The 12,726-nt window shown below is 41.9% G+C and overlaps 1 protein-coding gene across 1 annotated transcript in view; it reads left to right on the top strand.

The window, feature by feature from the left end:
* Nucleotides 1–218: 218 nt before the first annotated feature.
* CAMK1D (calcium/calmodulin dependent protein kinase ID) overlaps nucleotides 219–12,726 on the top strand; it is a 404,516-nt gene continuing 392,008 nt past the window's right edge. Inside the window, 2 exon segments of the mRNA XM_030568042.1 lie at nucleotides 219–555; nucleotides 2,531–2,587. Coding sequence (XP_030423902.1) covers nucleotides 2,566–2,587 — 22 coding nt within the window. The 5' untranslated portion in view covers nucleotides 219–555; nucleotides 2,531–2,565.

Genomic DNA, 12,726 nt, shown 5'->3' with positions numbered 1-12,726 from the left:
TGGCCGGGAGGGGGGGGATAAACCCGCCAAGGAAATCCCCCTTGAAGGCGGCAGCACCAATCGGTGAGAGGGGGGAAGGAGAGACGGGAAGAGAGGGACGGAAAGGGACACGAGGGAAGGAGAGAAAAAGCGAGGGAGGAAACAAGGAAAGGGAGGGGGAAAGCCAGAGGGGAGGAAAATTAAAAAGGGGGGAGGGAAGAAGAAGCCAGGAGGGGAGAAGGGGGAAGCAGGGTCCGCCGGAGCCAGGAGGAAACGCGCCGCCGCAGCGAGCAGGAAGTCTGAGCGGGAGCGCAGCAGCAAGCAGAGAGGGGGAAAGAGGAAGCCGCAGCAGCAGCAGCAGCGGCAGCAGAAGAGAAAGCAAAAGCTCCCGGTGCCGCCCGCTGCTCAATCGTCCGGCTGCCTGCGCTGGACTCAGCATCTCTGGCTCCTGCCCGGCCGGGAAAGCTGCGCCGCCGCCGCTGCCATGGCCCGGGAGAACGGGGAGGGCAGCGCCTCCTGGAAGAAGCAAGCCGAGGACATCAAGAAGATCTTCGAGTTCAAGGAGACCCTGGGAACGTAAGTGATGATCAGGCCGGGATGCGGCCGCCCAGCCGGTCCTGCTGCTGGGGCTGGGGGTGATGGGAGCCGGACCCACCGTCCCGCTCCGCTGGCGGGGCCGGGCTGGCTGGCTCCTGCCCCTCCATCCCCGGCAGTCTTACGTGTGTGAGTTACACACAGATGGGCTGTGTGTTAGAGGGTGTTTAATCTGAGAGTGTGTGTGCACGGTGTCCGTGTGTCAGCCTGCACCCGAGGTTGTGTTTGGTGGGGTGCGATTGTGTGTACGAGCCAAAGAGTGCCTCTTGCTGCGTGTTTGTAGGCATTTGAGTGTGTATGGTGTGTGTGTGTGTGTCCGTCCGGGATGCACTGGTGTTGGCTTGTTTCTTGTTTCTGTCTCGTGTGTCTGTGTTTGAGAAGGTTTATGTTTGTGTATAGTGAGGAGGTTCGTGGTGTGTGTGTATGCATTTGAGTGTGTGTGTGTGTTCGGATACCTTTGTGTTGGTGTGTGTCTGTCTCATGAATGTGTGTTTGAGGTTTGTGTTTGTGTGGATTGAGGATGTAAGTGTGGGTTGTGATGTGTTTCTATGCATTTGAAGGCTTGCTGATTTGTCATTGTGTCATTTTCGTGTGTGTGGTGTTTCATATATATTTGAAAATGTGTTAGAATTAGTGTGTGCGCATGCTGGTATATGCCTTGATATGTATTAGTACGGATATAAGACTATGTGTGCATATATTGGTGGCTAGATGTGTTTAGTAAGTGTGTGAGTGTACCTGTGTGTTTGGTTTGTGTTACTGTGAGCGCCTGTGCATATGTGCTATTCCATCCAGCACTTTGCTGGGCACTAAAGCATCCAAAAGACAGCCCTGCTTATATACAATATCTCATTCTTTTTCTTTTCTTTTTTTTCCATTGGGTGTGTGGCAAGAACTAGGTTGAATCAGTAATAGAAATAACAATATATTTGTATACAGAGAAAATGGTTGTATATCTAATATTGACCCCCGGTCAACTCACTTTCTGGTCAACTCACCCCAGTATTCAGACTAATATGTTTGTTTTATCAAAAATATTAATAGAAATGTAATTTAAAATATACATAGGCTGAGAAAGAGAGAGAGATTGGGCAATGGTAAGGGTAGTCTGACTTTCATGCTTTCTGCTAAAGCTGATGTCAGAGTCTCTTAGTAGAAAAAAGATCAGAAATAATAAGAGTGGGTTGGATGTGTTTCATCTAGTAGGTTACCATAGTTTAACTGTTGTTGCTGGTTTCACTGTTTTGTTTTATTTTGTGTCTGTTCATAAAGATTAGTAAAATGTTAGACTTTCTGAAGGTTCAGAATAAACATGTACAGATGGTAAAAAAAAAAGAGGGAACAGGATGTAGTAAAATACTTTTCACTTCAATAGGGAGGCGTGTGTATTTGTTTTAAAAAAAGTTTTTTTAAAAGACATTGTGGATGTGGATGGCCATGAGTTCTAGGAGAGGTTAACGTATGGACTGCTTGTATTTGTTGATTTTATGCTTCTATAGCATCTGTCTCAGTCACATACTGCGTGTCCCTGGCAGCTGTATTTTGAGCAGTTTTACATGCAACTTTAGAATGACTATAAGTGATATTAATTCTAGGTTGTACTTTACATACTGAGCACTGTATGTGCTACTTACAAAATACAGTGAGACTAGACTAACATAGTATTTCAACTTCTTTCTGCTTCCAAAGGAGGGCTCTCTGTAAACATTAGTATATTTTTGGTTCACTAACTCACTGATTTCCTTATGAACAAACTGTGAGTAAGAATCAGACTAGACATTTAATGTTGAACTAGGTCATGCATCTGGATTATAATAAGTAGAGTAGATATTGTAATATTTAGTAAAATGCATAGTTTAGTTAATCAAACTAATGTTTTATAGCTCTTTCAAGATGCAAAGCGCAGTATAAGTGCTAAATGTTATTATTTTAGTTTATTCTCATCCTCTTTGTCTAGCTCTGGTACTGACATCATCTGGTGTAATAAGAAACATGTCCTTACTTGTCATCTTAGGTATGTAATTCTTTGCCTGCCCTAAAGAGTGTTGGAAAAAGTAAAATCATAACATGAAGAGATTAATTAAAGCTGCAAGTCTGTTGCCTGTGGTTTCCAGTATAAATAGGCTTGGCATAATTCAATTTATTTTTTTAATGGATAATATCAATATTTATTTTAAAGCATTTTTTATTTTCATGTAATTAAATGTTCATAGTTGTGGGAATTATGGGAGGATCAGACAATAGGGGTCAGAGAAAATTGTTATTTAATGTAGATGTTGAGATTAAAAAGTTAAAGTTTTATAACCATTAAAACACAAATTGTCAACATCACTCGTCAAAATGTACAAAGTAAATTTAAATCAAATTCTAATACGTTCTCTTTGCCTGTTTGTAAAGTTTGATTATTATCAATGGAAATATTTTTGTTGGTTTATGTGTATGATGAAATCAACATTTACTGACATCTGCTGATTAAAAATCGAATCCTTCCAAGCCTAATTATAAACCTCTGTCACCACAGAAGATTGTCTGTGAAGTTCTCTCCGCATTGTATGAGTTGTGCCACCAACAACTTCCTACGTCTGTGGCTGATCGATCATGTCTCCATTGAAATCAGTGGAAGCACATTAGAGCCCCAAGGTGGCTATGTGCATTTTATCCAATGGTTCAGTTATGCTGGTGTTACTGTTGCCATTGAAATTAATTAAATGTAGCCACTGAGTAGTTTGTGCCCTTAGAGATTATTTGTTAATGTCACAATTTGCAAGCTCTGGCTACAGGATTCTATTTAACTATAGTTGTAAGCAATGAAGGTTTTAGATGTAACTTAGTTTAATAATCAAACTGCAAAGTTTCGCCAAAAAAAAGGCCAATTAAATTAGAAATAATTAACATATTATGGAAGCCAGATCAAAGGCAAAGGGAGCTGGCATAAGGAAAGTAGGACCGGCCCTATTATGACAATTATAAATATTTTTACATTTAAAACCCAATATTTGTGAATCAGTTCCCATGCCCTAGTAGCAGTGTGCAGGCCTGTTAATCAGGATATCTGAGTTCTAATTTTGTTTCTGCCATAGACTTTCAAAGGTGCCAAGCACCTGCCAATCTCATTGCTTTAAATGGAACTTGACAGTGCTCAGATCTTCTGACAAATTAGACCATTTACTGTCCAACTCACAAAGCCCAGATCCTCAAACGTATTTAGGCAAGGCTCCTAGTTTCCATTGAAATCAATGGAAGATCGGAACGTACATAACTTTGAGGGTCGGGGTCCAAGGCCCCTAAGGCCCTTCCTTTAAAGTCTGTGGACAGGCTTTCAGTGTTTTAATCGAGAGTTATCTCAGGCCATGAGGTTCAAGTGATCAAGTCCTTTATAACATGATTTACAAACAAAGCTGAAGCCTGATTTGGTCCCTTCTATAATATAATGCTGAACCATGTTGGAAATGACATGTGTAAGCTAATTCCATAATATAATAGATTTTTCATAGTGTAGACAGGACCTTAATTTCTGTGACTCAGTTTCCCCATCTGTAAAAATTGTATAATAATACTTATTTGCCTCAGAGGTGAAAAACTTTGAGGCCCTCAGATGAAAGGTCCTAGATGAAGGTGCGTATATTTTGTACTTCTCTGTCATCTTTTATCTAAGGATTCCAAAGTGCTGAAAGCACCAACACAAGAGCAGCTCTCTTTCTGTGTTCTCAGCATCTCTCTAGATGGCTGTGATGCAATAAGCTGTGGTAAGGAAATCACAGAACCCCCAAATCAGGACAGAAAGTGAAAGAAAAACTGTTTTTCAAATTTAATACAGTAGCAGGGGATACATAGGGAACTGCCTCCTGTTGGAATGCTGAAGTCTTGGTCATTTGCCTTCAGTGAACTATCTTGTGCAGTGGTGTTTTCTTAAGGAGTTGACTGTAGTATGAAACTGGCTTGGATCATGCAATTTTGCAAAAGTTTTTCCCCTGGTGCTGGTAGCAGTGTGAAATTGACTAAAGTCACAAACATTAGCCCTGGTCAATTTCACACTAGGGCTCGGACTACAGGGAAAAGGCTTCTGTTCAACAGCAAAATCCCAGTAAATCTCTGCTCCATGGCAGTCCTGAAAGTGGAGGAGACCAGGAAAGGACATAAGAAAGACAAATATAAAGAGAGAAAGATAAAAAAGTGAGGTGTGTGTGAGAGAGCGAGATGTAAACAGAGAAGAAAAAAGGGGAAGGAAACAGAAATGGAGATGAAGAGGGCAAAAAAGAAAGGCCAAAGTGGAAACTGCTTAGAAAGGAGAAGTGAGAAGATGAAGACATCGGAAGGAAGGAAAGCGAGAGTGAGAGAATACTGTAGAAAAATCTCTCTGAGAGCCTAGCACTCAAGCAAAATTCCCATTGACTTCAGGAATTGCGTTCTTTTGTTTTGTATTGCCATCACTTTGCACTGGAAATTATGGTCCTGATTTATCCATTTGTTACTCCAGTTTCACCCCATCCAGTGGTGTATAAATAGAATAACATGGTGGTGAACCAGACTCTATGTAAGTAAGTCTGGTAGTGTCTTTGTTGCCTTTATCCCCATTTTTGAAGTTGTTCGTGTTCATTCCTGAATATTGTGTTGGGACAAATAACTAAGTGTCCAGTTAAAGAGGAAAGTCAATGCAGAAGGAAATATATTTCCCCTAAAACCAAACAAAAACATAGTGATAAATACTGGCCCAGTTCCGTAGCTGATGTACATTGTTATGGTTCCATTAAAGTCTGTACAGCAACATCAATTTACATTAGCTGAGGAGCTGGCCCACTGTTTATCTTTACAAAGTTCAACAAAAGCAGCAAAGAATCCTGTGGCACCTTATAGACTAACAGACGAATTCACCCACGAAAGCTCATGCTCCAAAACGTCTGTTAGTCTATAAGGTGCCACGGGATTCTTTGCTGCTTTTACAGATCCAGATTAACACGGCTACCCCTCTGATACATAAAGATCAACAAATTCACCTGTTGTAGCTCTAGACAATCAATTCACCCACTTGGACGGGTGAAAAACTGCATCAACTTGCCACTGGGAGATGTAAAGTTTCACAACAGTAATGGAATCTGTTAAGAAAATAGATAATCATTTAAATACTGTTCTCTCTGTAAGCCTTTGAAATTTTAAAGCCACATCAGTGTCATTTTTAAAGCTGATAATGTGACATTCCAAGAGATCGTAAGATGCAGAATGCTGTCCATGCATTAGGTTAAGAACATAAGAATGGCCCTAGTGGGTCAGACCAAAGGTCCCTCTAGCTCAGTATCCTGTCTTTTGACAGTGGCCAATGCCAAGTGCTCCAGAGGGAATGAACAGAGGTTGGGAAGGGGAGAAAGCCTTAGGTTGGTCAGCTGATCTGTTTAATCTGATCATCCTGCATCTATCATTGTAGAATTTAGGTTCTGTTTACATTACAGTTATAGCTCTGTTGGGGCCATCATTTTGCATGTTTAGAAGGGAGCAAATGCTGTTATATCTATGTTATGGGACTGTTGCTCTTGTTCTGAAAAGATGGGGTGGAATGTGATTCTCTTAATTTGGTAGTAAAGAGATATGGCCCTATTTGCACAGACAACCCCAAATTATGTTATAACAACTCAGTTGTTGTGTATAGCCACAAATGAACTGTAACTGTGTCCCAGCCTGGTTGTTAAGTGCAGTGTAGAAGGAACCCAGAGGTGGTTGCACTGTCTGAGGGCCTTTCTGTTCACTTCCCATGTCCTCACTCTTCTTTCCATATTCAGACACTCACCGTGACATTACTTTTCGCTCCCCTCCCATACACTCATTTGCACTTTGTCACACATTCACTCAAAGACTGTCCCACAAGCACTCTCCTCTCACACCCCGTCTCTGTCTCTCACACCCAGAATAAAGGCTCTTCTTGCATACATGCACACTCTCACATATTCTGTGTCTCAATCACACATAATAATCTCACCTATGCACATATATTTTTCAACATACACTGACTCACCCACATACTCCTCATGCTCACAGAGGCTTTCTCTAACCACTAACTCACTCCTTTGCTTGCGGGTGATTGGCTGGGTCTCATACCAAGATGCTATTAGTAGAGGTGGATAAACCTCCTCCCTTGTAAAAACAATGAGGAGTCCTCCTCTCTTGTGCAAGCAGACACCTAGCCTCCTCCTCCTCCACCTGATGCAGGAAGATATCCACCTTATGTGTTAGTGTTGAGGACACCTCTTTGTGGATGGTGCCATGTGCATATGGGTGGTAGTGCAGGTAGGAGGGACTGATAGGTGGGTTCAGGTGAATAGGTGGTACTGGCTCTCACTGATCAGAAAGCTTTCTTTCTGATGGCCTAAGATAAGAAAAGTTTGCACTTCTTGAAAGCATTTGTATTCTCGCTGTCAGGATGAATCATGAAACATGAAACCTTTAATTGTGGGTGCCACCTAAATTAGGAAATAGTTTTCACTCCAGTTATTGTAATGTAATTATGTGAAACTTTGATAGCTTCTCGAAAGTTAAAGAAAAAATTGATATTTGCCCCTCATCTGGTTCCCTATCCCTGAAAAGACTGAGGGGCTGTTTGAATTTGTCATAGGGCAATTGGCCCCTTTAAGAGGGAAGAGGGTGTCCAGTGCACCTGTGACTGATTATGTGCTGTCCATTTGGGCATAAGGGAAGGCATCTGGGCCATATAAAGAGGGAAACAGGATGAGGAAGCTGGGGGTGGTGGTGGTGAGTGAGAGCTATTGCTGTAGCTGAAAGGGTTCCTGAAGGAAGCAGTTTGGGAAGAGAGTTCAAAGGCTCAAAGTCCAGAAACACCGCAACCCCCTGACTACAAAGGGATGAGACTACAGGCCTGGGAATGGATGTGCCCAGGTGAACTAAGGAGAGAGACTGAGCAGAGCCTGGGAAATTGTGCCTGGTAGAGAGGATTGCAGTTGTAGGCAGAGAGACTTCCAGGAGGAGGGATGTGCCCAGGAGGAGACTGGGGCAGAAGAGGCGGAAGAGAGTTAATAAACCAGTCCCCAATAAGGGGGGTTGTTATTGGACATACACCTCTTTGGATTATTCCTGGGAACCTGTGAAAAGAATAAGAGGCAGGATGCTGCACAGCCATGCTTGGCCAGCAGGGGGCACTACACAATAGGCATGCCTATTGACAGAGTTCCAATCTGCTGCTTACATCACAAGCGGTTCTAGAACACATTATGACCCTCCAGTGGAGTTAAATGGAGAAAATACTGAGGTTTGTCATCCGGTTTTCTCCGTTTGATATTCTCTCTGCTTAATTGCGTTAAGAGGACATACATGAGTACCAAGGTATGTACTTTCACGTGAATAAACTACAGCGTGCTACATCATTGTTGACTCTAACAGAGAAAAACATAATACGCACCAATGGCTGGAAGTTAAAGCCAGGCAAATTCAAATTAGAAATAAGCCCCCTTTCCCTCTCTTTTTTAAAACAGTGATGGGCTCTCCATCTCTTGAAGTCTTTAAATCAAAACTGTATAATAAGGTTTCTGTAAGATATGCTTTAGTCAAAGCCAAGTTATTGGGCTCAATACAAGAATAACTGGATGGAATTTTATGGCCTGTATTATGCCAGGGCTCATACTAGATGATTTAATGGTCTCTTCTGGCCTTAAATTCTATGGATCATTGTGCCATTAGAACACCTGGGTACAGGAGTTGGTTGTGATGTCACAACAGCTTGGGACATACAACAACTTTTCTGGCTTCTCTGGGTGAATGACTCAAGGCTGAGGTCCAAATACTAACATTTCTTTACATTTCGTGAAACTGCTGAGAAGTTTTAATCGACACTGTTAACATCCAGGATCAATAAAAATATTAGGAAGAATAAGTTAAGATGATACTCATGTTTCTAAAGTCAGATCATTCTGATTGCTATCTTGCAGCCTGACTTTAGAAACCAGTATTTACTAGAGTTAGAAATGAGGAGTTCCTGCAATTTGCAAAGTGGATTTTAGGCTCTTAGATAGTATAGAACATTGGGTCTAGTGTTAATGGTAGTAGGGAATTAAAATGGGAGGGGAAAAGGCAAGATGGTAATCAGAATTAAGATCTGATAACTAGTGAATCAAAAAGGCTAGAGACAAAAAACTGCTATCCATTGACTGAAAGAGGGAATTCTTCCCAGCTCTGACGTGATTTATAGCAGGGGTCGGCAACCTCTGACACGCTTCTCGCCAGAGTAAGCACCCTGGCGGGCCGGGCCAGTTTGTTTACCTGCCATGTCAGCAGGTTCGGTGGACCGCGGCTCCCACTGGCTGAGTTCACCATCCCAGGCCAATACAGGAGGCGGGAAGCTGTGGCCAGCAGATCCCTCGGCCTGCGGCGCTTCCTGCCACCCCACTGGTCTGTGACGGCGAACTGCGGCCAGTGGGAGCCAGGGTCCACCGAACCTGCCAACGTGGCAGGTAAACAAACTGGCCCGGCCCGCCAGGGTGCTTACCCTGGCGAGCCGCATGACAGAGGTTGCCGACACCTGATTTATAGCATTACTTTCTAGTCATGATGCTTCATCAGATACCAGATTTTAAAGTGGCCACTGATCCTCTGACCCAGGCAAAACTACTGCCCAGGTACCACAGAGGTCAGATTGCCTTAAGCCTCCTAAGCATCCAAGGCAGGTCTGAAAATATTGTTTAATCAAAGACCTTCAAGAAGGCAGATTGTTGGGGGATAGCCAGTTCACATACAGTACATCTTCCCTGACATGCACCAGTTTACTTTACAAACATTATCTTCCACTACTTCCCTTTCAGCTCCTCCTCCTTCATCTATCACCATCCTCCTTTCTCTTTCCACAGTTTGTCTTTCTATATCCTCTGTCATTGCAGTAGCTGAGCGCCTCTGTCATGGTATAATTCCCCACTCTGAACCTTAGCGTCCAAAAGATGGGGTACCAGGATGAATTCCTCTAAGCTCAATTACCAGCTTAGAACCTGTAGCGCTGCCACCAACCAGGAATTTCAGTGCCTGGTACACTCTGGTCCCCCCAAAACCTTGCCCGGGGACCCCCAAGACCCAGTCATTCTGGATCTTAACACAAGGAAAGTAAACCCTTTCCCTCACCGTTGCCTCTCCCAGGCTTCCCCTCCCTGGGTTACCCTGGAAGATCAGTGTGATTCAAACTCCTTGAATCTTAAAACAGAGAGGAAAATTCACCTCCCCCCCCTCCTTCTCTCTCCCCCTTCCAGACTCTCCCTGAGAGAGAAAGTAATTCTAACACAGAGAGAAAATTAACCTTTCTCTCTCCCTTCCCTCCTTTCTCCCCACCAATTCCCTGGTGAATCCAGACCCAGTCCCCTGGGATCTAACACCAGAATAAAAAAAAAAATCAGGTTCTTAAACAAGAAAAGCTTTTAATTAAAGAAAGAAGAAACAGTAAAAATTATCTTTGTAAATTTAAGATGGAATATGTTACAGGGTCTTTCAGCTATAGACACTGGGAATACCCTCCCAGCCTAAGTATACAAGTACAAATTAAAATCCTTTTAGCAAAATACCAATTTGAACTCCTTCCAGCCAAATACACATTTGCAAATAAAACAAACATAAGCCTAACTCGCCTTATCTCCCTAATACTCACTATTCTGGACATGTAAGAGCTTGTATCGGAGAGATTGGAGAGAAACCTGGTTGCATGTCTGGTCACTCTCAGAACCCAGAGAGAACAACAGCCAAACACTAACAGCACACACAAAAACTTCCCTCCCTCAAGATTTGAAAGTATCCTGTCCCCTGTTTGGTCCTCTGGTCAGGTGACAGCCAGGCTCACTGAACTTGTTAACCCTTTACAGGCAAAAGAGACATGAAGTACTCCTGTTCTACTAACCCTTAACTATCTGTTTATGACAGCCTCCGAACCAGTCATGTACTTATCCTCCCAACTTCCTTGTGACATAGAGAAGTACTGTCATTCCCATTATACAACGGTGTGTGTGTGGGGGGGAAGGAGATGGTTAGAGCAGCAATCCAGCATTCATATGGATTAATAGTAAGCACTTTGGGGCTTTTGTTCTGTACTTGTACAGCGCCTAGCACAACAGGCTCCTGCGCCATGAGTGGGGCTCCTAGGCGCTACTGTAATACAAATCATTAATAATAATTCATCAATCTGCAATTCATCAATCTGGCACCTGGTACACTAGAGCAAAGTGAGTATAAAATACTGCCATTCTACAGTAGTGTTCTGCACAGATATAAATGGCTACATGAGGTGTGCGGCAACAGTCCCAGGAACACTAAGGCCTGGTCTATACTAGGAAATGAGGTTGGTATAATTACATTGCTGAGGGATATGAAAAATACCAACCCCTGGTGTAGACAGGACTAGGCTGATGGGAGAATTCTATTGACCTAGCTATTGCCTCATGGGGAGGTAGAGTACCTACGCTGATGAGAGAACACCTCCTGTTGGAATAAGTAGTATCTTCCCTGAAGCCCTACAGTGTTTTAAGTGTAGACAAGCCCTAACTTGGGAAAGGTTATACAGGAAATCTGTGGTAGAGCATGGAGCTCAACCTGGGTTTCCCAAGTCCTGCATTAGTTTCTTAACCACAAGACTATCCTTCCTCTCTTCATCTCATTGCTGTTCGTGTGAAATCCTTCTTCTCTACATCTCTTCCCATCTGGAGCAGCCTGCCTGCCTCCTTCACCATCCACCTCTTTTCAAATATCAGCTGAAAAAAAATTTCTTTTCGCCCTCTGCTGCTCACTTCGAATACTTTCCTAATCCCTACACTGTGTAATTTACATGTGGCTACATGCCGAATATGGTTTTGAATGATTTTTTATTTACACCTGTAGAGCATCAAAAGATACAGTCTATATCAAAGTTGCACTGTTTTGGTTTGTATGTTAGTAATGAAAGCTTATAATAATGTTCTGAATTTATTGCCAGTAATGGCATTCACTTAACTGGTGAATCACAGTTTACACTCATGATTATTTAATAGGACCTAATTTTCCAGTCATTTCCAGTGGTATGAAAACAAAGTTGAACTGAAAAGATATTATTAGTAAGCAGGTTAATGAATCGGATGAGGAATGAAAGAGTTCCTTGGGGCAGGGATCTGGCACTTTATCAGTCTGCAAATAGATTTGAACATCAGTGATGCAGTATAAAATAATAATAATAATAATAATAATAATAATAATTTACATTGCTGCAAACATATTACTTAATGACAACTCAAATAGCCTAGCTATCAAAATATTTATGTTGTCATCATTTTCCAAAAATCATTCTGACTCACAAAATCTATCTATCTAATCTAACTACTGATGTGTGTTGTCTGGCTTATCAGTTCCTATAGTTTTCTGTAGATGTGTCAATCACTCATTTTTTCTTTTTTAAAAAAGGGAACTATAAAAAAAACAGATTTTTAATGAACTTTCCAAGGCCCCTTTCTGGTGTTTTCATGTTTAAATCTTTGTATTGAGTTTTATGCCAGATTTAATCACCAAGCAGCTTGCACAGGTTAAATTAAACTAATATGTATTTTTGTTATTCAAATTTCTTGGCTGAATTGAAAAGCTAATTTGTTTCTTTTGAACACTAGCTGTGTTGAGAAAAATTTATTGAGATAATGAGACACTTGGATTTGATTTGACAGTAAAACATCTGAGACCAGAGCTTCAGCATTCCTATTGCAAAAGATCAATGATTTCTCTTGTTATTTATCTTGGTAGTATCAGATCTCACATTTAGAAACAGCAGTAACTTTCAACAAACAGCCTGCGTAACCAGGGAGAAGAACTAAAATACCCTTTGTTTTTTCAGACGTTGGAGGCAGAGTGCATGTGGAAAGGTGATTTTTGGATTAAAAAAGTCAAGTTCTCATAAGGAAGCCATTTAATTTTCACATAAATTTCCAATTTAAAGAATATAGTTTTAGTCTAATTACACTTTCCAGGAAGAACAAAAGAAAAGGCTCTTTTTAACAGTGCAAATGAACATGGAGAGTTAACATCGGCAGCAATGTGATGAGGAGCCCTGAACAGAGGCCCTTGGAATTGACGGTTAGCCTGCTCTCTCCTTTAATTTTCTAATTTCCTGCCCTGTTCTCTCTGTCTCTCAAAACCTGCGGGCATCCGAACAGTGGCTTGATCATC

The sequence above is a fragment of the Gopherus evgoodei genome, chromosome 1 (assembly GCF_007399415.2).
Source record: "Gopherus evgoodei ecotype Sinaloan lineage chromosome 1, rGopEvg1_v1.p, whole genome shotgun sequence".
NCBI classification, from domain to species: Eukaryota; Metazoa; Chordata; order Testudines; family Testudinidae; genus Gopherus; species Gopherus evgoodei.
This window is presented reverse-complemented; position numbering and strand designations above follow the sequence as displayed.